This window comes from Tasmannia lanceolata, unplaced genomic scaffold (assembly GCF_043159265.1).
Source record: "Tasmannia lanceolata isolate RefF3 unplaced genomic scaffold, GAP_Taslan_0.1 ptg000005l, whole genome shotgun sequence".
Taxonomy (NCBI): domain Eukaryota; kingdom Viridiplantae; phylum Streptophyta; class Magnoliopsida; order Canellales; family Winteraceae; genus Tasmannia; species Tasmannia lanceolata.
In genome coordinates, this window is record NW_027518682.1 from 1,546,861 (window position 1) to 1,573,285 (window position 26,425).

At 37.5% G+C, this 26,425-nt stretch overlaps 1 protein-coding gene across 4 annotated transcripts in view; it reads right to left on the reverse strand.

Annotated features, from left to right (window-relative positions):
- Positions 1 to 43: 43 nt before the first annotated feature.
- NOV (Histidine kinase-, DNA gyrase B-, and HSP90-like ATPase family protein) overlaps positions 44 to 26,425 on the reverse strand; it is a 30,438-nt gene continuing 4,056 nt past the window's right edge. The window contains exons 5-15 of one of the 4 annotated variants that reach the window (XR_013250524.1): positions 26,130 to 26,228; positions 24,830 to 25,028; positions 20,512 to 22,262; positions 15,542 to 15,754; positions 8,943 to 11,204; positions 8,370 to 8,482; positions 4,534 to 4,936; positions 4,091 to 4,408; positions 3,725 to 3,982; positions 928 to 2,170; positions 44 to 347 (exon numbers count right to left, since the gene is read on the reverse strand). Coding sequence is in view for 1 of the 4 variants with exons in the window: in XM_077378729.1 (XP_077234844.1) it covers positions 998 to 2,170; positions 3,725 to 3,982; positions 4,091 to 4,408; positions 4,534 to 4,936; positions 8,370 to 8,482; positions 8,943 to 11,204; positions 15,542 to 15,754; positions 20,512 to 22,262; positions 24,830 to 25,028; positions 26,130 to 26,228 (6,789 nt within the window). In the remaining 3 variants the exon portion in view is untranslated. Of the gene's footprint in view, positions 353 to 375; positions 644 to 682; positions 2,171 to 3,724; positions 3,983 to 4,090; positions 4,409 to 4,533; positions 4,937 to 8,369; positions 8,483 to 8,942; positions 11,205 to 15,541; positions 15,755 to 20,511; positions 22,263 to 24,829; positions 25,029 to 26,129; positions 26,229 to 26,425 lie in introns of those variants that run through there. The other 3 variants (XR_013250523.1, XR_013250525.1, XM_077378729.1) reach the window with 3 other exon arrangements.

A 26,425-nucleotide genomic window follows, 5' to 3' on the forward strand; every position in this document is an offset into this window, starting at 1 on the left:
CTTCCCACGAGACAGTATATACCTCCATGAAATGAAAGGCCTGTTGAAAGCTTCCAAACCAGAAACAGATCTTGGTAAACTTGATCAGAGATTTTTTATATAAAAATTACAAATTGGAGTTTGAAGAATGAAACAAAACAAGAAACAGCTACATTGTTTCACCTCACCTCTTGGAGAGTGAAATACATATGGCCAAACCAAATTCAGCTGCCGTATCAAAGTCGGACTGTCTTGTAAAGGATTTGACATCCCTCTCCTCACGTCCTACCTGAGTCTCAGGGTAGAGTTTGTAAGACAGTAATCCTATTTTATTTCTTCAGTAAATTCTTGTGGAGTCAGCCGAACCCCTGGCCTAGACAAAAAAAGAAGAAGGGGAAAAGAGAATCATAAATACAATTTGGGGGAGCTGGGCTGAGGAAGAAAAGGGAGCTATAACTTGTACACAGCATTTGGCCCATAAAAACAAAACAAAATAAGGAATACACAGAATTCCATGAAACAGAAGATGAGGGAGTCCATTTCATTCTGCGACTCTGAATTCGCCCACTTTTCTTCCCCAGGTCATCCCCTATTAGTGTAAGAAGAGGATCATAAATACGCTAGAGGAGGCTGGCCTGACGAAGAAAAGGGAGAGCATTTGGCCCTAAAAAAACCAAACAAAATAAGAAAAAACAGAATTCCATGAAACTGAAGATGATGAGTTCATTTCATTCTGCAACTCCTTAAACTCATGTAATTTATATTGAAACATAAAAAAATTATTTTATCATTTTTTTTTCACAAGATACATTTTTCTGGGTATTTATTGGAGACACAATGCAATAAATACCAATAATAGTATAACATTATCAGTTTTCCACCGTGTCTCACATTGGGTACCTGAAAAATCCCAATAAGCAGCAGCCTTAAATTAACCGAGCAACGAACCTTAAGTTTGAATTGTCACGCAGAGCATCTTGAACACACATTGCTAAGTGATGAAGGGTAACTCTTTCTGCTACTTCGACATCAAAACGGCCAGATTCAGCATACTTTGCCGACAAAGTTTTAATGGGTTCTTAAAGACGCTGATCTTTGCATTCTTTGGGTCTGCCAAAACAACGTGCGCAATACTGAAGGAGTCTCCTCTCTCAGTAGCAAATTGCCACTCCCTCGTTGTTATTAAGAACCAGTCTTTGTTCATGGATTTAGTGGCCTTCACTTCTATATACTCCTTACTCCCTTCCTTCTCCCCAATAACCACATCGTAGGGTAAACCCGTCTCTATTTCTTCATTGATCCACTTCACAGCTCCCCGACCGTGTTTTTCAACAAAGTACTTATAAGCAACAAGCTCTCCTAGTCGCCCAGTTCTAAATGCCTGGTCCTGACTCGGCATGCCCGAACAAAGCTGTTCTCTTGTGGTGAAAAAGGGTGGATGGGGGCCAGTTCTATTTGAAGGTTCATCTTTAGTAGTCCTTAAATCTTTCGAGACTGATGCCTTTGGAGTTGCAGAGTCATTTGGTGTGATCAAATCACCATAAATCTCAGTGGGAACCGGCCAATCTTCTGTATGGACGTTGCCTTCGGGTTGATAGGACTCATTATGGTACCAACTGGACTCGTTATGGTACCCACCATCAGGTGGAGCTGCCGGATTTGTTAGATAATAATTTGCTCGAGCAAAACGGGAATCTGGTGCAGTTTCCCAATCTGCGGGTCGATAGGACTCATTATGGTACCAACTGGACTCGTTATGGTACCCACCATCAGGTGGAGCTGCCGGATTTGTTAGATAATAATTTGCTCGAGCAAAACGGGAATCTGGTGCAGTTTCCCAATCTGCAGGTCGACAAGCTGAATTGATGCCTGGTTTCCGATGAAACTTCTTAGGGGTTTGCTCAGAAGCCATAGGAAATGCAAAGGACGGTTGGGAAGTCTCATCCTCATGGAGCTGTGTTAAACACGGGAGGGACCAGAGAGGTTCTCCATCAGGAAGCTTAGGAACATTCTGACTATTTACAATGAAGAATTCCATCTGCCCCTCAGTAGAGCCTGATTCTGCCATGGTCGTGATTATGTGAAGGAAATTCGCAAAGTGTAGTTCAGGGGATCCATTAAAAAAGAGTCGTGAAAGCTCCAAGAATACTGAGTGAGGATCTGAGGCTCGAGCCACATATAATTTGTTACCCTGCAAGAATACAAAGCACACTATTACAGAAAGTGGTATTAAGCATACACAAAAGAAGGCGCTGAAAATAAAGAAAAAATAAAATGAGTTTTCATGATGCAAGCGTTAAATATAATATTCACCCCACATTACTCTTACTACTTTTTTTATATGGTTACTCTTGCCACTTCTTAATCAATGAAAAAGTCTACTGTTCTCTAAAATGGCCAGTCGTTTTCGGTTCAAGGGATAACTAAGTGATGAAGATTAAATAACAACTAGGTGGAAAAAACTACTTCAAACCTTAGTTGAATAAAGCAAAAGCAGGAATGGACTTGAGTGCAAGTGAACTGTGAGGAAGAAACGGTTCTCACAATGAGAATACATTTGGGCTGCGTTATTTATGGAAATAAATTAGGGGTAAAATATTTATGGATATAGAGGGGGAAGGAATTCTGACTTTTCAAATCTTTTTTCAGGAAAATACTGCTTTTAGAAATTCCAAATCAGGAATTACCCTGTAACACATTCAGTGGCAATAAATCATGGTATACCAATTTAAAACGGAAGGCAAACCCAAATTAATAGCCAAATTAGTAGCGTAAATTGGTTATCCTCGTAACTGATTTAGGAAGTAATAGCGTGTTAATAGCCTCAGAAAAGGCCACCTAAGAAGCATCTCTCTACAATAATATTTAATACAATTTTTATACTATATATAAAAATGAATTTATTTAGTGATCACTTCATTAAGTCATCTAGATCTAGGAAAGACAAACACCAGTTGGTGCAAAATTGATTGAGTTAATGGTGGTCCAGTCTAACACCAACATGTATGTTCTGAGCTTCTGACTACAGGAAAACTAGTAATATATTAATGAGGCTTAAAAGCAGTCTGCAAAAGAATGCATTACTCACTAATATAGCATTTAGTTCATGATAATATCTTAGCATGTTAAGAACATATAGGGCTTTAAAATATTCAAGGAGAAAGAAAATAGAGAATAATATGAATAGAGAGATATTGAATGAGAAAACAAGATGGACATAAATTTAGAGGACTATAAAAGAGCCAAGAAAATATGGCAAGGGTATGTATGAAACGGGAGATGAATTTTTGACCCCCTGTAGGAATATGCGCCCCCCTTTTAACGTGATTTGACATCAAAAAACATTAAAATCTGCCACAAATTACTTTATAAGGGGGGCACATGATCCTACAGGGTTTTTTTTTTTTTTGGTGGTGGGTTGTGGAGGGGGCTGTATGAAAATTGCTAAAAAAGACCGAGCAATAAAAATATCTTTCCATATCCTCAAGACATGCAGAACCTACAGATAGTAGACATGAATGCATCATTTTCTTTTCCCCCAAAAATCTATAATTTCTGAAACAATAAAGCTGAATCGAAACAAAGAACACAGGTTTTGAAAACCACAATTTACGACAACAGAACATAAACGCCTAACCCGACAAGTACTTCTGAAAGATTTATGGAAAAGCGAATGAATTATCATTAAAACTTTGCACAGACATTACCAAAACACTCACGAATGGGTGGCATCTTGATCACATACCTGTAAAAGACAGTTGCACTCCGTTCGGTTTTTTGATGCACTGTCACATCCTTTGATAGTATGCTTGTAAAATAACTTTTCAACTACAACAACCTGTAGCTGACTGAGGCTCTCATACCCAAACAGCTTTATGTGAGAATGTATACTAGGATGCAATTTATAGATATAGCGCTGTGCATAAGGAAGAACCCAGTCCACCAATGAAGCTTTTTCTCTGCTGTCTTCCGTACCATAAAATATTGCTTCGCGAGATATGACCTTTAGCAAGCAATGAAATATATGTGATGATGGAACTCGAGAAACCCGAAAAAAAATGACATTTTCAGAAACAATACAGTAGCATTTCCAAAATAAGAGCAACTTTACCTTTGAAAGAGCAGGAACCCCAATGGTTTGCATCAATGCAGGGAATTTTGTTGAAATCATTTCTTTTTCTTCGTCACTAAGATTGCCAAATTGTAAAAAGTAAATATTATTGGAATACTTGAATTGCTTCCTTAAGTCTTCATCATCAGACCAACATACAAGGCCGAAACTAGGGTGGAGGGAAACCCATTTATCATGCACGGTTGGAAGCACAGTATTTTCCTGTTTCAGAAGACATTCTTTCAAGTGAGAAATTTCTCTGGACTCTACTAACCCAGATTTGAGATCATCGGCCCACCTGAGAAGAACTCGAAAAACCTGAAAGGATACAAAAAAGAAAGTAAAAATGGTTTCGTTATAGTAGTCCAAGGAACAGAATGGCGACGAAACAACAGCCATTATGGGTGTAAAACTTGATTTGCCTCTTGATAGGGAAGACTTACAACATAAGCTGCCTGTGAAGGCAAAGCTATACTCGATAATTGCAGTAACATCTGAAAATAGCTAAGAAAAGGAGGAATCTTCCTTACACCACACTCGGTAACAAAGAAATCATGAAGGCTCGGATAGACATGAGCCAATGTCTTGCTTGAGGGAGAGCTAATCTCATTTATGGAGGAACATTGAAGGATCACATCCTTGGCCATGTCTACACAACCAGTTGGATCGTGCCAATACACTTCCTCGGGAGGCAAAAATACACCCGATACAACATCAGCATGCCCTGACATGTGGGCGAGTGGAACAAATATAAAGGGTCCTGATCTAAACTCTTCTGCTCTTTTCTCCTTTGAAGTAGCGATTCCATTCCAAATTAAGGTATAAAACTTGGACATTTGTGCAATGCTGGAATAAAGACAAGAATTTTAATATAACTGGCATGGCTATAGTAAACTAATGTAATATAATAAATTGTGATGTAAAATGGAAAAGTATATGAGCACCTCATTGCAGATAATCAGTACAACGATTCACTAGTCATACAGACAGACTATATAGACACCAGGCCATATAATGAGAAGGGGAAAATATATATATATATATGGAGCAGAAATATTTGTAACTAGGAAAAGAATTACATGTTAGGTGAAAGTTTGTGGTAAAATATAAAATCATATTTGCTCTCATAAGCGGTACTGTTGTAGCCATGAAATGAAGAGTTACCACCAAATAATCTAACCTGTCCTTAATGGCCCCTAAACTCCTAAAGCATAAAATGCATTATTTGTGGCAGACAGCACAAAGTCCAGAAGCCAAACTAATGTATATGACTCACCATACCAGTTGCCAGGGGCCTTATTGCAGGACTTAATATCGACTATATTATGTAGTTGGGGCCTATCACCCACAAGTCACTCATGGTTGGCATTTTTTGTAATTTCTTGTAGTTATGTTCGTATATATTTGAGTTTTCGTGGGGTACGACCTCCATTACAAATTTCCCATTTCCATCTCATATAAACCCTAACTTTCCACTCAGTACAAGAGCTTAGGATCCAAATATTACAAAATTTCTTGTTTAACCTCCCACCCCCCTCGCTCCCCACCACCCCAGCCGCACGCAAAAAAGTAAAATAAAAAACCAAACTCACCCACCCCACAGGTCATCCTTACATTAGACAACAGCTACATGAGGGAGGCTGATCAGTTACGTAGATCTGTCCGTACGGCCACATGTATTGTCAGATATACCTGTACAGATAGATCTATCCGTACAAATAGATCTATGGGGTTTCTCAAAGAGATTGGTATGGTTTAATAACTTTCTACATCTTAAACTAGTATTTGAAAATGTGGATGCAAGTTAAAACACGACCAAAGCAAATCCTAGTCGAGTCAGCACAACGTGGTCGAGTACTTGGTTGATGCGTTCATAAGTCAAGGAGAGTCGAAGGAGTTTTGATTGACTTTGTAAGGCAAACTGCAGACTCGGACACGAATGCAACCAAGGTAAAAGGGAGTCCACACGGACGCAAGGGAGTTTTAAAACTATGGTCACACCAACTTGACCGAAGGCATCACAGCAATAGTTGTTATAGCATCATACCAAGACTAGAGACATCATATCCACAATTGCAAAAATGTAGAAATAAACTGTCTTCAATTCATTCATTCATCAATGCCCTAAAATGCTTACAACCGAACCTTTATATAGAGACGTTTTCACGACCAATAACTTTGGAATACTAAAAGGCCCAAAGAAACTAACAACTTCTAGAGAACCAAGAGAACTTAAACATTTAATTAATATGTACACTTAACCTTCAAGATTATAAATGCATGGTTTTAAATTTCCACCGAAATCGACACGAAACGACCGAAATGGTTCTGTTTCCCACCCCACCGAAATCGATACCGAAACTGAAACACGTACCAAAACCAAAATTATAAATGTATTAGTATTATACTATATTAGTATGCATTCAATATTTATGGTTATATGAATTAGATGTGAAATGTAAGCTTATTCTATAATTTCCTAAAGTTTCACCTTAAAATTCTATCATTTGCCTATGTTTCCATATGTTTCTGTGATTTTACAAGATTTCCATCGAAATTTCCAACCGAAGCCGAAACATTTCCATTTCCATGGCGACCAAAACCAAAACTAAAATTTAGAACCTTGCATTAGTGACTTGAGCAAAATTACAAAACTTCACTTCAGACCTAAAATGAAAATAAAAGACAATTATACACCTATGAATAAAAAATCTAATGCCCTCATAATGGGCCCCACTATCATATTTATCACCTTTTGTCTTTCGTGAAGGTCGGTTCCCCATCACCTTGTCAATCTAGTATAAGTAGAACTGTATGTTTGGGTAGGAAATGGGCTATGGTAATTATAGAGAAATGTTGGATTTCACAAGAGAAGCATGGCGTGAGGTAAATGAAAAGATTTGTAGACAATGGAAAACATCACTTTAGCTGTCAGGGTACAACTAAGTGCAGCAAAATCTAATGTTTTCACTAAACAAATCAAAAACTGCCCTGTATACCGCTCCATAGAACATGATACAATAAAACTCTACTAGAAAGCTCTTTAAACCGTGGTCCAAAAAGACCAAAAATAGATGTGAAGTTCACAAAACTTGATTACTGAAATTAAAGTCTTGCATGAGTTATTGCTAGAGTGAGATTACTTTTCCAAAAAGACCAAAAAAGACCAAAGAAATGCTAGAATTTTCAAAGGATTCTCTCGAAGACCTCTTTTCCTTTTCAATAGGGTTATTGCTCTCAATGTTTCTTGGGTGAGATTACTTCCTAGCTTTGCATTTGTGTCGCTTGTGACCTTTGGTATGGGTGGAATATTATATGTAATGGAGACAGGGAAGCATCTAGAGTGGAACAGGTATGGAAACCCCCTTAGCAAGGAGCCTTCAAATTAAACTTTGACGGATCTAGCATGGGTAACCCGGGACCTTCCGGAATCGGGGGAGTTTTAAGAGATGATCAAGGAAACGTTATTTAGGCTTACTCGGGTCCCATTGGGGTCACGGATTCAAATGAAGCTGAGGTGAGAGCAGCTCATTATGGTATTAAATTGTTATCCACTGATATATTGGAGAAGGTTGAAATTGAAGGACATTCGAAGAATGTGATAAGTTGGATTTGCGGCACACACTCATTCCCATGGAGATTTGCACAGTGGTTTGATGAAATCCAAGATCTTATTGGTGGCCCTCATCATAAGGCGTATCATGTTAAAAGATCCGCTAATGTCGTAGCCGATAAGCTAGCCAAGGATGGAGTAGATAGGGAGAGCATGCAATTGTTTGACGATCTTCCTCCTTGATATTTTCTATTCTTTTCCCTTTCTGAATTGTATTGTATATTTCCCTGTATCTTTCTTTGGGCTTTTTGGCCCCTTTTAATAGATTATACTTACCTCTTCAAAAAAAAAGTCTTGCATGAGTAGATGACTTCATAAAATTAACCAGAAATTTGAGAATCCCAGGAGAGTGGAATAAGAGCCAACAGATGTAGATATGAATTGAAAAGTGGAAGAAAGAAAACCAATCAATATTAGACATGAATACGGAAATAATATAAACCAAGTCCAGTGACTAAGCAGACCATTTAAATTCATATAATAGTGCATTGAAAGACTGTGTCACTGATATTGAGAGAGAGAGAGAGAGAGAGAGAGAGAGAGAGAGAGAGTCACTAATGAAAAAAAGGGATCACATCCTGTGCACACAATAAAAGATGAAGAAGCCGATGATAGTAGAGAACTCCAGTTAAGTATAATGCATAAAAAATACAAACAAGAGTCAACCTGGCCCTGAAGGGAGCCTCAGATGTTTTCCAGTACTGAAGTATTCTCAAAGCATCATCAAGTGAAACTTGGGTCTTAAATCCAATGTCCTTCAAAAATTTCTCACTCTTCACCTGCTTCCATGAGAAAGATTAGGCCAATAACTCTTTAGAGGCAAAGATTAAAATTTCAGTTTCAGTTTTGGACCTAGCCGAAACTGAAATTCGGTAAAAAAAAAGAACAAATTTCATTAATGTGCTGAAATTTTGGAAAAAAGATTACATTTCTCCGAAATTTCGGCAGAAATTTAAAACCACGAGTGGAAGTAGGATGTGAAATACACCATTCAAAAAAAAGTAGGATGTGAAATATATTACCATCAAACTACCAAGGGATCTTAAATTAGTACTTCATTTCCTAAATAGAAGAAAATCAAGTAAAATGAACAGCAAAACAAACTGAGATCAATCACTCGCAGAAGAAACCATAGTCTTGAACATTCTTTAAGGCCGGTTTCTAGAATCAATAGGAATGAAAGCATACCTCTAAGCATACCAATGAGATTCATATGAACAATATATTTGACAGACTAACCTGTGGAACAGCATATGAGGCAGAAGCTCCCAGGATAGACCGCACATCCTTACAGTTGTAGAAAAGGTCACGAGGATAATGAAGATCTTCATCCATACTTGATACGATCCACCTGAAGTTGCGGATGCTTTTCATGAATGAAGATTCGAAGGGCTTACTGAACTCAGTTGATTTGGAAATATGATAGCTTGTCGCTCTAGCACTAAAAAACTCATCCCACATTCTATCAAGAACTTCCAAAAGATATTTACAACTTCCCAGGCATTTTTCTGAGGTTAAGATAGATAATAAATGGATCAACTCAGGTGACTCCCAATCCTTGAAAATCAGCCCACTTGAATTAAGGTCTTCATCTAAAATGATAGTCTGACAAACAGTATTGCAAGCATCTGTCACTATCTTCTCGACATGAACTACTTGCACGAAATCTGTAACTCCTAATTCCTGGAAAAATTCCCTCCACTTCATCAACCCGGATGATAATGATTGGGTGCTCGGATGCTTCAAATAAATGATGTCAACCTCATTCCATACAGCATCTTTATTGCTAATCAATTTATTTATTTCAACAGGATTCCCAAACTCTCTGCTAAAGTGAATTGATTCCTCAAAGGGGCGTTTATAACCATGGTTTGTTAAAACGACGGCTTTCTTTTGCAATTCTGAAATTATGTCTGCCTTTTCAATCTGACAACTAGGGCAAGTAGACTGAAGGTGGAGCATTATGAAGGATAGGTATTCTGTCATCATGTTCTTGTCCTTGTTTGTAGTTGTACCATCAGACATGGCTGGTAAAATGTGAGTTTTGATAACTTCATGTGCAGACAACTGTTGGACTCCAATTCTAAGAAGCATCCGTCTTAGAGTATCAATACGTGACTCTTCCATACGGTAGGTATTTAGTGTTTCTGCACAGAGCAGGAGTGGACTTACCATCCGAAGTTCAGTATATAAACTGGGAAAATCTTTAGAACTGTATTCACCTTCATACCCAACAGTGATGGCCTCACAAGGCACCCAAATAGGACCTTCGTCCAGTGAGCCAAATGAACCATCTGAAAGTGGAATAAATGGAATTTTTCTTAGCCTGCTGATGAGATCACATTCTAACCCAGTATGCAGAGAAGCTTGAGTGCGGACTGATAAAGTATTATAAAGAGCAATGATCCAGGAGGATAGCCAGTCCAGTCCCAACGACTTAATGCCATTATCGGTGTGGCATATGGACTCTATAATTTCAGTTAAAATTTCTGGTCCATAGTCTCGAACACCCAAAGCCATTGCTAATGGATCAGACAAGACAATGTCCTTATTCAGATAACCAAGTCCAAGATGTTGATGAAGCAAGCTCTCTGGTAAAAGACTGTGAGCCTTCTCATCCCAACCTCTTAAAACTCTGCAAGGAGGAACCCATTCCATATTGTGTCCCTCCAAAAGCAAACAATTTGCCATACGTAATTTAGAAATAATCATGCGCGGAATATGAGCGAAAAAACCATGGACTTCCCCCACAAGTGGGACAAAACTCATATAGGCTGTCACAGCTTTCCCAGGAGTATCCCGAAAGCAGGTAAGGGCGCAAAAGGAAGTTTCAGCACTCACAAATAAAGCTGGGAATTCCGATAACAACCACTGATTCCAGGCACTATCTCCATCAACTTCTTCTCTAGAAGATGGCAAAACAAAATCGCCTTGAAGAATAAATTTCAAACCGTACGTCCTTAAAGGAAGAAAAGCGAAAACAGGTTGTTGTTGCAGATGTGGCTTGTATACATCATTAGATTCCTGTAGTGTGAAGGCAATGGCAATTTCTGTAGTTTGTACATGAGCTCGAATAGTACTAGCTTGCAACTTTTGACTAGCTACCAACCAACTCATTTTTTCTTTTCCATGTGAAACCTTGACAATGCCATCTCCTGTTGTCTCTCTTCTGATGATAATGAGTGAATCATTGAGCATATTCCTAAACTTTATACATTGAAGGCGATGAAGAAATAGTAACAAGGACGGATGAAGATCTGAAAACATGGATATGATGGAGCTCATACCCATTCCCTCTTTAAGCTTTGACCTGAAGGGAAGCACAATGCAAGTGTTCCAGCAGGTAGTTTCTGTTGGAATAACTTGACCAGATAACTGCCTCAGAAACAAGCTAATATCACAGGGAGGGGTTAAAGTTGGTAAAACAAAACCAATTTGACCCTCACTGATATCAAACTTCACATGAAAGCCATTGGAATGAATCTCGGGAGCATCTGTTACCTGAAGAAAGACCGTATCAATTTCATGAAATCTGAATATCAACAGGATATCACCAGCGATGCAATGTAGAGACGAGGAAAGTAAGACACAGAGTATGCAGGGGCAATGTACTATAATATAAAAGATACAAACCAAAAGTATTGTGCAAGCAGAAAAGCTCGGAAAGAACAGTGCAGACAAAAGCACCCAGAGCATAAGGATTGAAAAATGATAAAAGCTGCACTTTAATTAAGCAAAGTAATCCTGTTTTACAAGTTTATCATGTAAAGTTCATCAACCACACTTTTTGTCATGCAAACTGCTACTCAACTACTAATTGCAGAGTCACAGTACCATTCAAGAAAAAAATTACGGAGTCACAGTGCAGACAAAAGCACCCAGAGCAGAGGGATTGAATAATGATAAAAACTGCACTTTAATTAAGTAAAGTAATCCTGTTTGACAAGTTTACCATGTAAAGTTCATCAACCACACTTTCTGTCATGCAAACTGCTACTCAACTCAGAGCAGAAGGATTGAATAATGATAAAAGCTCCATTTTAATTAAGCAAAGTAATCCTGTTTGACAAGTTTATCATGTAAAGATTCACCAACCCCACTTTCTCTGTAAGGAATGGTGTGTCCATGTAGAAGAGGCTTCAAGGGACTGAGGTACTTTTAAAGGATGTTTGGTCAGATTTTGTATGGAGAAAAGTGCTAGGGACTACAAGCTTGTAGGGCAAGGCCATGCCAAGTCACTTTTCTAGACCCACAGCTCCTAGGGTCGAAACCTGCCTCTGATATAAATTATAAAACATAAAATCATGGTTTCAAATTTCAGTTTCGGAATGCATTTCTGTCCTCACCGAAACCGAAATTTAGGTCGAAATAGGACGAAACATTAAAAATAATATTTTATTTAATATTAAATTTCGGGCGAAATTTCAGGAAAACTGTGATTTTTTTTCTCCATGCATTTCGATCATCGATGTGAAGAAGCCTGTCCTTTGTAGAGGCAGGGGATGGAGAAACCTAATAGAGACCGAGAGGAGAGGATGAGAAAAGTCCGAAAAACAAGAAAAAGAATAAGAAAAACTGAAGTGCTGACCTTGGTTTCCTACTCTTCCTCTCAAAAATAGACACTGAATGTTTCTCTCTCGCTGTTAATGGCGGTTTTCTTGGAGAAGAAGCCTTTGGAAAGTCCGGTCTTGAGGTGATAGTTTCCCTTTGCATCACGTAATGTCAGTCCAGCTGTCATTAGAAATCTAACTACTATATATAAAGGCGGAATCGTGGGTTAAGTTCTTCCACCCTTTGCCAAAAATCCCATTTATATCCCAGCTGTATTATGCCTATTCTCTTGAATAATAAGTAATGATATTAACTACTTTCTCTAGGGTAAAATCGCAATCTACATAGGAAAAGTACCGACACAGGGTAACTGTCTATGACAATTACGAAAAAAAAATACCAAGAAGAGGTAAAGACATATGACAATGACGAAACAACTACTTTATATTACTTATGCAGGACACTTGCAAAATATTGACGGATTCCAGGCACCTCAAGAGGAACAACAATTATGGAAACCTCTATTGATTGGAGGGCTAGGATCAGGCTATATCGATTGGAGGGCTTAGGATAATATTAAATAATATTAATAATTATTTAATATTATCCCGAAATTTCGGTCAAAATTCTATATGAGAAAAATAGTCATTCATTGATTTAGTCGGCCTGAAATCCGCGAAATCCATAAAAACAAATTTAAAAGATACTTTAACTCGGTCAAAATTTCAGTAATTTTGGCCGAAATTTCAGGATAATATTAAATAAGGGATAAAATCCATATTTTTTTCGGATATTCCTTAAATTTCAGAACGGGATTTCGGGGGGGAATGGGAAATTCGGTTAAATTTCGGAACAAATTTTTGAGGCAAAAAGAAATTTCGTTAGAAATTTCATACCATTTCGGGTTGACCGGATTTGGATTTCGGTCGAAATTTCAAACCATGCTTAAGAGCAAGATTTTCAATTTCAATTTAAGTTTCGATCGTGTTGGAAATGTGGACGTTTGGGTTTCAGAAGAAAATGTCGGTAAAAGGTAAAGTAATACTGTTTTCCCTATTATATGAATAGATCCTAGGTAGTTGTTCCTTTTAATCAACTCCAATATTAGATTGCCACTTCATTTTGCACTATTTGAACTGATATTTGGGTCCCACGTGCAACGCACGTGCATTTTTCCTAGTTCTAAAAAAAGAGAAAATCGGAATCGTATGGGTGCCACGATAGTCTTTTTAATAGAGTAAAATACGGAAACGTCCTTTTGAACAGCTAGCAATTCCTTGAATTTCGGGCGAAAAAATGTATCGTTTCAAGTATTGCCTGTTTCGGTTTCAGTCGAAATTTAAAACCATGCATAAGATCATGATATTCAATCAACAAACATATAGAATATGCCATGATCTAAATTGATCTAATGAAAACTATAATACAGATCTATCAATATAAATTGATCTAACTATGGAAATTACTAGAATACAAAAGGAGGATTAGGAACTTATCTCGATCGGCCAAGTGGTGATCGATCGGGATGTATCTTCTAATGCCCCTCTGGTTTTCAAGATCTCTGATGGGGAAGATCTCATTTGGTCAGGTTAGATGGCAGCAGAGACCAAAATGTGGCCAAGAAAAATCCATGTCGATTGGACACAGACGCGGCCAAGAATGTGGTTGATGTGGCTGAGTACTCGGTCTACACAATCATAACTCGGGTGAGTCAAAGGAGTTTTTATTGACTATGTAGGGCAAAACGCGGAACACGTCCAAGGGAGACGGGAGTCGATTCGGGGGAATCCACGATAAGGGGATTTTTGGTATTAATTACAAACCAAAAGCTTGGATCTTCCCTTCATAGTCCGATATTCATCATATTTCGCTATTCAAATAAGCTTGATCCTAGGCACTGATACCAAATTGATGTGAATCTGGCTCCGGTATCAAAATTGATGTTAATCCAACATAAGACAAGAAGAAACAGGAGAAAAGAATAGCAAATCAACATCAAGAAAGGAGAAAGAGATGAGGGGGGCTTATTAAGCCAACCATAGTGAGAGAGAGGGGGGGGGGGGGAGGGGGGGGGTGGCTTATGAACCCAACCGTAAGGAGGGATTGAGAGAAAGGAGTAGAAGGACAGTTGAAAAGTATGAGAGAAGGGAGAAGGATGGGGAAAGGGGCGAGGAAAGTGAGGAGAGAAAAGAGAGACGGAGAAGATGAAAGAATGAAAGAAAAAAAAAACAAAAGATAAGAGTTTAGGGATAGAAAACTATCACACTTCAGAAAAGACGTCACACCCAATCAATATAAGAAAGCATCAAATTTCATTAATATTCAATTATTTTTAGGGACAAAAGGCCCTTCATATTTATAGGTCATGCAAGTCCTCCAAAAATTGAAAAAAACAAAAATCACTTAATCCTTATTGCAAAACAACACCTAATCTAATTAAGACTCCTATTATACTTAAACTAATTAACTCATCATTGAAATAAAACTATTACACGAACTCTCCCTGCTAGGACTCTTCAAACCCACTAGGACTCGTGACTCCTAACTCACCATGCAAACTAACCCACCTCAAGTCCCACAAAAAACAAAGACACTCTTATGTTGCAATGTGGGCCCTTGTGGTCATTTAACAACTTAAGTGATAAATAATAAATGACTTGTATGACACTATCACTTAAAATTTTCGTTATAAACATGTAGGCCCCATTTTAAGCACCAACAACTTAAAGAAACCAAGTGATATTGAAGGGAAATGACCTTTGTATCCCTCATATAACTTAAGGGATTTAAAAGCCGCCTAAAGGACACTTACAAATTAGACTAGGATGGTCCCCATTACTGTGGCTGACTCCGATAAAGGTAATATTTAGCTAACAAAGGGACTAACATCCTTTGGAGGATAGGGGAGTCTTTCGCATGAGTACTGGATTTAGTGGATGGATTAAGGTGCAAATATCAAAACCTTTAGCAAAGCACGCTGGGAGTCCAGCAATCTTACTTTTGTACTTCGGATTTCAGCAATCTATGACCCTTTTTTTTGTAGTTAATATCTTGTAATAAATTATTGACTTCCCAAAAGTATTGCCATGTAGTGGTTTGTCCAATTTAAGATGCACGCCAGCAACCTTTTCGTTTTAACATAATCAAGTGTGAAGAAGTAGGGGATCCTTGGTTAATATAGCAACACCTAATGATTTAAAAAAAAAATTAACAAAATAACTAAGTTATAATCTGTTATCCTCATAAAGAAACAGAGTTAGTCGAATAAAAAAGCTTTTTTTGCCTACCCGAAATACAGATTTAAAGCCAATGCCTTTCTGTCCTATATATCCAGCAGCTGATCCTTTCTTCGTCGAATTTCCAACATCACAAAGTGCTCTAATGTTTTGAGCAGAAAATCCTTCTTCATTATTTAAAACAGTGATGCCAGTAGCATGAAGAATAAAAACCAAAGTGGGTTCCACATTTTCTGCGTAATTATTATCGTCTGCATTCTGAACCTGAAGCAACATGGAGGAAAGTAAGGATGTGAGAAAACAACCCCAAACATCACATAATGACTACAAGCTTTCTCAATATAAAAGGCAACGGGTCAAAAGCACATGACTTAAGGGGTGTATTTTGCAAAACAATATGAAGAAACAAATTAATCAAAAAAGGCATTAAGATGAAATGAACTGCCCAAGTTCGAGTAGAAAAGTGAAACAGTAAGCATATGATAAAGGCAATGCATTCTTAATTATAAATATCAAATTCAGCGCCTGGAGACTACTCAATAGCATAGTTCAAAAACTCGACTGACTCGAAAGTAGGTAAAGTCAAGTCAACTTGAATGAGTCGGAGGTGACTCAATAAAAACTCTCAAGTACAATGTCCTGTGAATAAATGAATATGTTATACATAAATTTATTTATCTTTAATTTTAGCATGTGTAGAATGCAAGTTGTGATGGATCATTTAACTTTGTATATCATGGTTTGTAATTCTCCTTGTGGGTTATTAAACTTTTTCAGAGCTCCCGAGTTGTTAGCGAGTCAACTCATTTTCTTAGTGAGTCAGGGAAGACGTGCAAGCATCAAGATAACTCCACGAGTTTTAGTACTATGCTCAACCATAGGAATATGCATCATTTTAGACATGATTTAACCATGCAGAAGCGTGGTAATGCAACTAGATCATGGCTACTGGAAGTGCCTTGGCAAAGTCGGAAGTGCACTTGCGGGAAAGCAAACTTCTGAAGCGTAATTCAACTTGCTTCCTCAAAATGGGTAATCGTTTCTGAAACATGCTTCCTAGTTATGAAATCCATGCTTCCGGTAAAAGCAATCCGTCCTTGTGTCCAATACTCTGTGTGTGAGCGCGCATCGACTACGAGTAACAGGATCATTACTCCATTTTTTATCTTGAAAAGAAGATCATTACTCCATTTGTTAAGTCTAAAGAACAATTTGGTGATTGGTCCACAAAGGGGTTGGGTAAAAGTCAATTTCAAATGATTGGTAAAAAGTTGGGTATGGATGATATCTATGCACCAGCTTGAGGGGGAGTATTAAAAATTATATTGTAAGCGTAATTACATAACAAGGATATTTTCGGTATTTTGGTAAGTATGGAGTACTACTAAACTAAAAGGGGAAGAGGTCAATCACTCACTTCACCGCTAAATCTTCTTGGGTATTTTTATAAGTATGACATAATATTTAACTTTTTTTTTTAGAATTAACAAGGCTGACATAATATTTAACTAAGGGGGGAAGAGGTCGATCATTCACTTCACAGCTAAATCTTATTTTCCCTCCTCCATTCTTTCTTCTACCTCTCATGCAACTAACAAAGAGGTATGTAATTTTTGTTTCGTTTTTCTCATTTCTCCTCTTTTACCGTTGTTTTCCCCTTTTCTGCTTCTAGCTCTCATGACCATTTTTCTAGTTTTTCTTGTTTTTCCAACTGTGAAGTAGAGGTGTGTCATTTTGTTATTTTCCCACTCCTCTTTATTCCTGATTTTCTTTTTCTTTTTTCTGATTTCAGCTTCCTAATGAATCATGAATATTTTTTTCGACTGAAGAAAAGAAAAGGGAAATTGGTATGTGATACCTTTTTTTTTCCTTTTTCTCATCTCTCGTCTCAAAGTTTCTACATTTACAGTTTTCTTACTTCCACCCCATGACTTTGTTTTCTACATTCATGAGAGCCTTCACTTCCCGATTCTGCTTTCCGCTCTGGCAACCTTGCTCAGGAGTGTCTCCTTACTTCCTTTATCTTCTATTTACAACAACATTCGCTTGAGTAGGTCTGGCAATGGTAGGTATCTCAAAGAAAATTACAACAGACTCTTAGTTTAAAAAAAGAGATTGACAATGGTCGAGCTCCTCTCATAAAGGTCTTCAATATTGAAAAACAAACTATGTTAATGGTTTGGTGCCCTTATTTTCAAAGCGAAGTTATATTAACTATCAATATATCAATGTAATGACTTGAAACAATAACCAGAAATCATGCATGGACTTGAGTTTTGATAAGGAAGTTTGCAGGATTTCATAATCCACACACCGTAGCTGACATTTAACGCAGGAAAAAAAATTTCCAAGTTATTTAATCAATATTACCGATTAGATAAGGAGTTTAAGAGGCCTAATTTAAGAAAGTAGAAGTCCGTATGGCCAAGAAAAAGTGTTGAATAGTTTTGAAGCTTAATGATTTTTTCAATCTTCTCGTCTTTATTAAATAAAAACATGGCCTAGCTGCATGTTGGCAAAGTAGGGACATCTCACCCTTACACAGTCAATGGAATTAGTTCCCGAACACTGCTTTGGGCAAAGAACCACTAATTATATAAAGAGCAGCTAGGAAGACACACTCATGTCAGAGAGATTCCTAACGGCATTCCCTATTTGGCCTTCAATAATAAATTAATGACCATTTTTTTAATGACAAAAGACCCCTGTTCCTTTTTTTGACATGTTAAAAGACCAATGTCCCTAGGAAGAAGAAAAAAAGTCAAAAAGTAGCCCTACATTGATAAACATGGCAACATTAAGATGAATGTTTAGGACAACCATGACACAAGAATATTTAAATACTGTTTTCCTTTAGAAAAAGAAATATTAATATTCGATGCCATTTTCCTTTAGAAAATATTATCAGCCTATTTAAAAATGTCAAAGATCAAGGTAAAAGGATTTGCAGATAGCATCACTTAAATCTACTATAACTATCATGATAATAGCACTCACTAATTATTTAATAAATGGCATTTCAGCGTCAGGTTTTAAGGACTTTGTCAAGCTGCATAAAAATGTAGTTGGAAGGTTACCCTTCTTATTAGTAGATACGTTGTGGTTAAGACAGAAAAAGATAAAACAACATGACAACCAACCGTAGCTTTACAACCTAGGGGACCACCAAGCATGGAAAGAGTAGAATCTAGCAAAGGTTCATCATAACTATAAGTATTTATGATGAAAAATGACTAAGATAATGATAGGTTGGAACATCCTTCTGCCACAGGAAAACCCATAGTTGCGAGAGTGGGAAGCAAGTGCGAGAAGAGACACGGGAAACGAAAGCGGGAAGCGATGGCTTTAGAAAAGAGAAAATGAAGGAAGCGAAAAGTTATAAAGAAAGTAAAGATAAAATATGTGGGAAGCGTCATTGAAAGTCAACATGAAGTAAGTAACAAGTCTCATTTGAAGCAAACAAGGAGGACATAGAAAGGTGTTTCATAAATTCAGATTCGTCTGTCGGAATCTGACATGGATTTGAGGTGTCAGATTTGATAAACCCCAAAAAGTATGATCCGTCTATTTGGTAATTTTTAATAAATAAAATTTACAATGTATAAATGTATGTGTGTGTGTGTCTATATTCATGAAAAATTTGATAGTGGAGGGTCTAGGCATATGAGTTTTTATTAAGAGAGTCGAAGAAGAAGAAAGGGTTTATCGATGTTTGAGGGGGTGGAGGGTCGAGGCATTAAGGTTTTTAATGATAGAGGACGGGTTGTGCTTTTAATAAAAAAAATAACAATGAAAACGTATTTAAAGGAAAAATATGCAAGATTCGCATTTTAAAAGAGACAACAATGTGTCGGATTCCTCCGAAAAAATAGGATTCTTGCGGACTAGGACAAGTATCTAGATGTGGCCCATGCGAATTCATGTCCAAAATGCATGTCGAAACATGTCGACACGGATTCGGCGACAAGTATCTAGTTGTGGCCCATGCGAATCCATGTCCGAAATGCATGTCGAAACATGTCGACACGGATTCGGTATAGCCGTATATAGGGGCAAAGAATCCATGTAACACCTATAGAAAGAGTCGGATTGTAATATGTTAGGGAGAAAAGGTTAATATAACTAAGCATTACAAGGAGAAAAGAAGACTTCGTGGGCAACTGGAATTACAAGTTTTAGGAATTTGCAGTTCAGGTGTTTTATTCATGTATATTTAATGTTAAATTTTTCGAAAAAGATCCACATAATTTTTATCTGGAAATTAATATGAGTTTCCAAGTGTTACATACATTCTTTTTTTAAAATACGCTCATTCAGCATCATAAAAGGGAGAAAATATACCTTATGAAGAAATAACCATCTAAATAGGAAGCGTCTGGGAAGTGTGCTTTCCCTCAATTTGGGAAGCAAGAAGAACTTAGCTTCCGTGATTTTCCGGGGAAGCAAGCTTCCCATCCGACTAGGAAGTTTCCAGTAACTATGGGAAAAACAATAAAACCTAAAAACAGAACAACTCGAATAATATGAAATATCACACCAGCAAAATATTATCTTGCTTTGTTTCATAATCAATTTGAGCACCAATTAAGGAGAAGATGAGAGAGCACCGCTTAAGATGGTTTTGGCATATCCAACGTAGGCCTTTGGATGCTCCAGTGAGAAGAAATGACTCGTGCCAAGTTGATGGAGTAAGAGGAGGTAGGGGCAGACCGAAAACAACTTGGGTAGGAACAGTGAGGAAAGACTTGAGGGCTAGGAATATAACAGAGAACATGACCTTGGATAGGATAGAATGGAAGAAAATGATCCATGTACACGAACCCAACTAGTGTCAGGATTAAACTTAGTTAATTTGAGCCGGGTAGATCCTTTCATCTTCTTCATGAAAATTTTCTAAAGGATTCATTAGCCGACCCCAACTAGTTTGGGACAAAGGCTTAGTTGAGTTAAGTTGAGTTTCATAATCAAAAGCAAATAATATTGATCATTATAGTAGGACGACTAAATGTTTAGGCACTTACTAGTTCAAGAAGAAAATGTGAGTCCAGTGAATATAACTCTTGTGAGAGACAATGGAGGGCTCTCCCAAGGCGAGCATGCTGCTTCTTTAACAAGCTACTCTCGGCAAACTTGAGATTTGGGTCAAGTCCAAATTCCTCGCATCTAATTGATTCAATAATAAGTGCAGCAGCCCGCTCTCGGCTGTCTTTTGACAAAAGTGGACTACAATCGCCATCAAACCTCTCACTGGAAAGTTCATTAAGAACCTCCCTTTTATTAACCTCAGTAATTGCTTCACAATGTCTATCTAACTGACGTGGGTGTGCCTCAGCATTAACCATAATTTTACCATCAGTAGATAACAAAGTATGTGATGCGTCAGGTGTATGCCTTGAATCTATGCTAAACGCAGGACTTAAGGTTTTTGAGGTCTTGCTTAGGGTCCCAATAGAATCAGAGAAATTAGCACCAGTTGTGGAACTAAATTCACGATAATCTTCAATCCATTCCAATATTCCAAGGGACAATCCAATGTCATGGAGCATAAGACGCCGATCAGTTTGGTTGCATTCGTGTAAAATAACTGTAGGAGCATCTTTGGTAAAGGACTTGAATCCTGAAAGCAATACATCTGCAGCAAAACTGCGGAATTCTGAAGGGAGATACGCAATGCAATCAAGGATAAAACTTGATGCCAAACCAACAGCTTTATTTGTTCTACAATAACTTGCACTTAGTTCATTGCATATTGTGACGTCCATAAAAGAATCCCCGTTATCTTTTACTTCTATGCAATCGATAGAGTTTCTTATGATTACTTCAATTGCTTGTTGTGCATAGCATTTTAGAAGGGACAGAGGAACATGTTTTGTCCCTCCATAAAGAGACAACAAAGATAACAATTTCGCTGCTGTTTCGAAGGAGGAGCCTTGTAGTGAGGCTTCCAAGAACTCATCAACAGTCGCTGAATGATCGACCCGGATAATTTTCCCATCTCTCGTCGCTATACATGATAACTCTTTTGTGTGGGCTTCTTTCAACAGCCATTCCAAGAGAGGACCGAGAGAAGGAGCAAATACAAGGTCCCAGTGTGTCCATGACAGAAGATCTGACAACATTGGCACTTTAAGTAAGCATTCAATGGCATCTTTTCTAGAAACAGATCCAAGGCAGCCAGCTCTTTGGCCTAACTCACTAATCTCAGCTATTTCTGATCGATGCTTATCATTAGGAACCAAAGCGGAACCAATACAGCTTGCCCCCAACAAAGGTATAGAAAACAAAACACAGCTGGAAATGTCACTATTTTTCTGCTTCCTGATATGACTCAAAAAGTTTCCCTTGGGAACTTTTCCTGTTACTTGAAAACTGGTCAGAGGAAATTGTTTCTCGAGAAGCATGCAAATATTTTCCTTGGTTAGAACAACATTGTCCAACAACTCATTTACAGCTTGAGACAGTAATACTAGCAGCTGATCCTGAACCATGGAGACCTCCATAGGGGACTTGTCGCACAGGTTCCCAGTTAGAGCTTTAAGCAGTTCATAAGGGATCAGAGAGATGTGATTTTCTAAGAACTCAAAAAAATCTCCATATCCCAGGGAACTGAAGTCTTTAACAGAAAATTGCTTTTTCAACCATGCCTCACAATCATGGAACCTTCTAAAGGAACAAAATTGCTTTTCTAGATGCAGTTTCCCTTCTTTGGGCATAGCATGATCAAGCTCAATATATGTAGCAACTTTCATAATAATATCATCAACAGTAACACCTGCAGAATGCATAAGCAACTAAAATAAGCATTCTAAAATAAGATGCACAGGTCTTGCACTAGGAATTGTAGGAAAAAATACTAATTAAGTTAAAACCATCAGATGTTTTTTTTCTTTTTGAGCAATAAAAATTATCAGAGTTGTATCAGAATAATTAATTAGAAAATATAGAAAAAATAAATGTAACAGATTAAGTCATGGGTGTAAATTACTACCCAAGATCCACAAGCATCAAAACAACCAGCAATGAAAGGCAATTCAAACCATGGTTTGAAATTTCGACCGAAATCCGAAATTTCGGATTTTGGTCAACACCAACACCGAAATGACTGAAATCCAAAATTCCCGAAACATACAAAATTTCGGTCGAAATTTCGGTCGGAATTTAGGTAATTTCGGCGAAATTTTAAACAAAATATTAATTTTTTATTCCTTTACAAAATTTTGGCCCAAAAAACCGACATTTTGCCCGTCTTTACCGAATTTCGGCCGAAATTTCGGTTTCAGCTTGGTCCAAAATTTATGCTGAAACCAAAATTTCAAACCATGATTCAAACAAGATTTAAAAGATGCATCTAGTTTGGCATGTGATAAAGTCTGGTATCAGTATATCGGCAGCAGCCGTCGGAGTAGAGACTTTCTCAATAACAATCCTTAGAAGAGACAAGATTCTAAGACATTTTGGAGATCCATTTCTTCTCAAAGAAAATATTTTGATTTGCTAGCCCAACTATGTAACAGATGATTTACAAACAGAGTCTAAATGACATGTGTAACCGTAAGATGGTTAGGACCTATGTTTCTTGGTTCCATCCTTTAAGGCTGAATTTTGCAGCCCACTAGTTGGCTTTGTGATCTTAACATTTATCATTAAAAAAATCACATTTCTAAAGATGGCCAAATTAATGATTTTTTAAAGAATGAATGATTGAGTCATAAATCAACTCTAATGATCTCAAACGAACCCAGTCTGAATAAATGATGATTGATATTTTCACTTTCATATGCAACCATTATCTCTAAGTTCTTTTTTTTTTTTTGGAAACCTTAATTTAGTTCTGTAACTAATAGGAACAACATTAATCAATAAAATTTAAAACAAATATGCCTTACTAATACAGTGATTGGAAGAGAAGAGTGCTTACAGACTAAATTAGAGTTTGGTAACACACAAAGCATACTGAGAGCATAGCTATCAACCTGTGACTTGACTCGTGACTCGATTTCCTGATTTTATAACTCGGGACTCGTCAGAGTTTTTGAGAAGAACAGAAATCTAGTTGAAAAATATAATTATATTTCAAAAGACGAAACATGTAAACAATATAACCCAATAGCACATAGATAAAGCACTAAGCCAAAAATATAAATAACTATATGCTTGTAACTTGCATGCACAAAAATAATTAAGTTGTGGTTGGAACTAAATCATGGGTGAAAACCCTTTCTTGCTTTAGATTTGTATCCGCCCATGATTTATGGTATGTTTGGAAGGAGATTTGTGGCGGTTCAAGCCAAAAACCGAAGATTGCCCAAGACAGGGAGCCTCCCGCACATGGCTTTTTGAAGCTAAACTTCGACGGATCTAGCATGGAGAACCCCGGTCCTGCTGAAATTGGGGGAGTCTTGAGGTATGAATTTGGAGCTATGAAATGGGCTTTTGTAGGTCCCATTGGAGTCCCTGACGCTAATGTAGCTGAAGTGCGTGCTATCTATCAAGGAATAAGGTATCTTGAGAATGAAGATTTGAATAAGATAGTGACAGAAGGAGACTCACTCAATGTCATAAGGTGGCTTAGTGGCTCTCATTCCTTCCCTTGGATATTTGCCTCTTTCTTTAATGAGATCCAAGACAGGGTGCGGGATGCATCGATTTCTTCCAATCATTTTAGGCGGACAGTTTAGCTAGAGATGGTGTCTCTAGGGAGATAGTTGAGCTATTTGACTTCCTTCCTCCTTGACTCTTGCAGTGAGACTTGTTCTTATCTTTCTTTTTCTTTTTCTGTCTCCTTATTTGTATAGACCTTCCCGGTCTTTCTTCTTCTTCTTTTTGCACTCAATGCAATTGCCTACCAGTCAAAAAATAATAATAAGTTCTAAGTTCCTACTTCCAACTTTTCAACCATCAAAACAAGAAAGCCTAGGCCCAACGACTCAACTCTGATTCATAAGAGTCTTATTTTTTGAGTCGACTCCCAACGACTCGTAAGAGTCACCAGACGATTTTTGTAAGAGTCTTCAACAGAGGCGACTCGTCTCGAAAGCCTAGCGATTCGACTCGAGAGTTGACTCGCACGACTCGTAAGAGTTTGACAGCTATGACTGAGAGGATTCTTTCCTTTTTTTAACAGGAGGATACTTTCCTTCTTTCCTCAATAATTCAATTTGCATTCTAATAACAACGTAAAATGAGAAAGAATGATGAATGAAACCAATGTAAAAGAATTCCAGAAACAAGGAGAAGCAGATGGGGGCTTGGGCTTGCCACTCGGAAAAGAACTCAAGGAGAGAACAAACCAGTTCTAGCTCTTCAATAGTTACATGATGCAGAATGATAGTATCAAACCTAGTTTCTGTGGCAAACATGGCTCACCATGTCGATGTCTAGGAATGCGCTCACAGTCATTAGACACTGCATCTCTTTTAATTGAAGGTCCAATATCAATCATTTCAACAGCAGAATTTGTGCCACGAAATCCATGTTCCCCGATGGTTTGGAAGGCATCATAGAGGCTATCCCACATCCCATGTTTCATAGATGTTACCTGCAATATTTCCACACACCAATTAACTATTACATGTCTGCAAGGCTGCATCATGCTTTTCAGTGTAACACAAATCACTTATTTCAACACAAAATGGAGTTATGAACATTAAGAGCTAACACAGAAAATAAAGAATGCTTAAATACATTGAAAAATATAAGATCAAAGGTTGACAACTATCATAATCTGCACTTATCATTTGAGGAAAAATTAAAATTCCAGTCAGAATAACCTATATTACATAACAGGACTGTCGAGCCGTTGCTGGCAAAAGCTAAGCAAAATATTTTCTATTCAAGAATTGATTCTTCCTTGCGGTCCCAACATTGCTGACCAACAGCGGTCTCCATGTGTGAGCATGAATCCATGTATGTAGAACAGATAATAATGGTCTACTGGGGTGGCAGAGATGATAACTTTTGGGATGACCAAACGACAGTGGTAGAAGAGACTGACAGAAGACAATGAGTGATGGCTCCGCTAAACTGCATGAGAAGTGTGTACAAGGAGTGTCTGGCAAAGGGTTCAAAACTTCAGGCACATGTGACGGCGATTCGCAGCTCAACTGGAAGTTGTCGTCACCTTAGAAGGCTTGGATCTTTTGCTCTGATACCAAATTTGATGTAGGACTAGGAAGGGAGAGAAGAACAGAGGAAATTAGAGGGAGGAGAAGAAACTTGTAGAGGGGAGAAGCCAATCAATCTTTATTCATCAAAAATTAATAAACCCTAATACATGAGGCCTATATATAGGCAATGGGATGGAAATAAAATTCCATGGAAAACAAGATTAATTCCTTAATTCTAAAAAACAGGGAAAATAAAATTCTAGAAACTAATAACATGGAAATAAAAATCCTAGAAACTAAATAATATGAAAATAAATCATAATATCTGCTTCAACATGTCAACTCTTTAGCTAACAAGACCCGATGAGGTAGATACAAGTGGTTTTTCTCAGCTTACAGCTTCAACAATAAGGTATGATCAATGTAAACAAAATACCAATGAGAAAGGAAAGGTATGAGAACAAAGACCATCTATGAGTGTAGCATATTGATATATAATCAAATTAACTATGATCATAACAGTATCAACTTACAGCGACATTCAGTAATCCAACAGCAGGGTATGATGAGAAGATTGCTTGCATCTTCTTTCTTTGCCTTGTTGAATAGAAGTTCAACATCCTAGAAAAAACCTATAAAGTAAAACAAAGACATTGCGAGAAAAAGAAACCTGAGAAAACAATCAGTCTACTCGAAGGATATTGTTAAAAAATTGATGCACATATAGCATGCATTCTGACACCAAAAAAAAAAGTTGTAATCATCATGAACGATAATAAACTTCTCTATTCACCTATTCAATATATGTACATAAACATATGCATTGTTA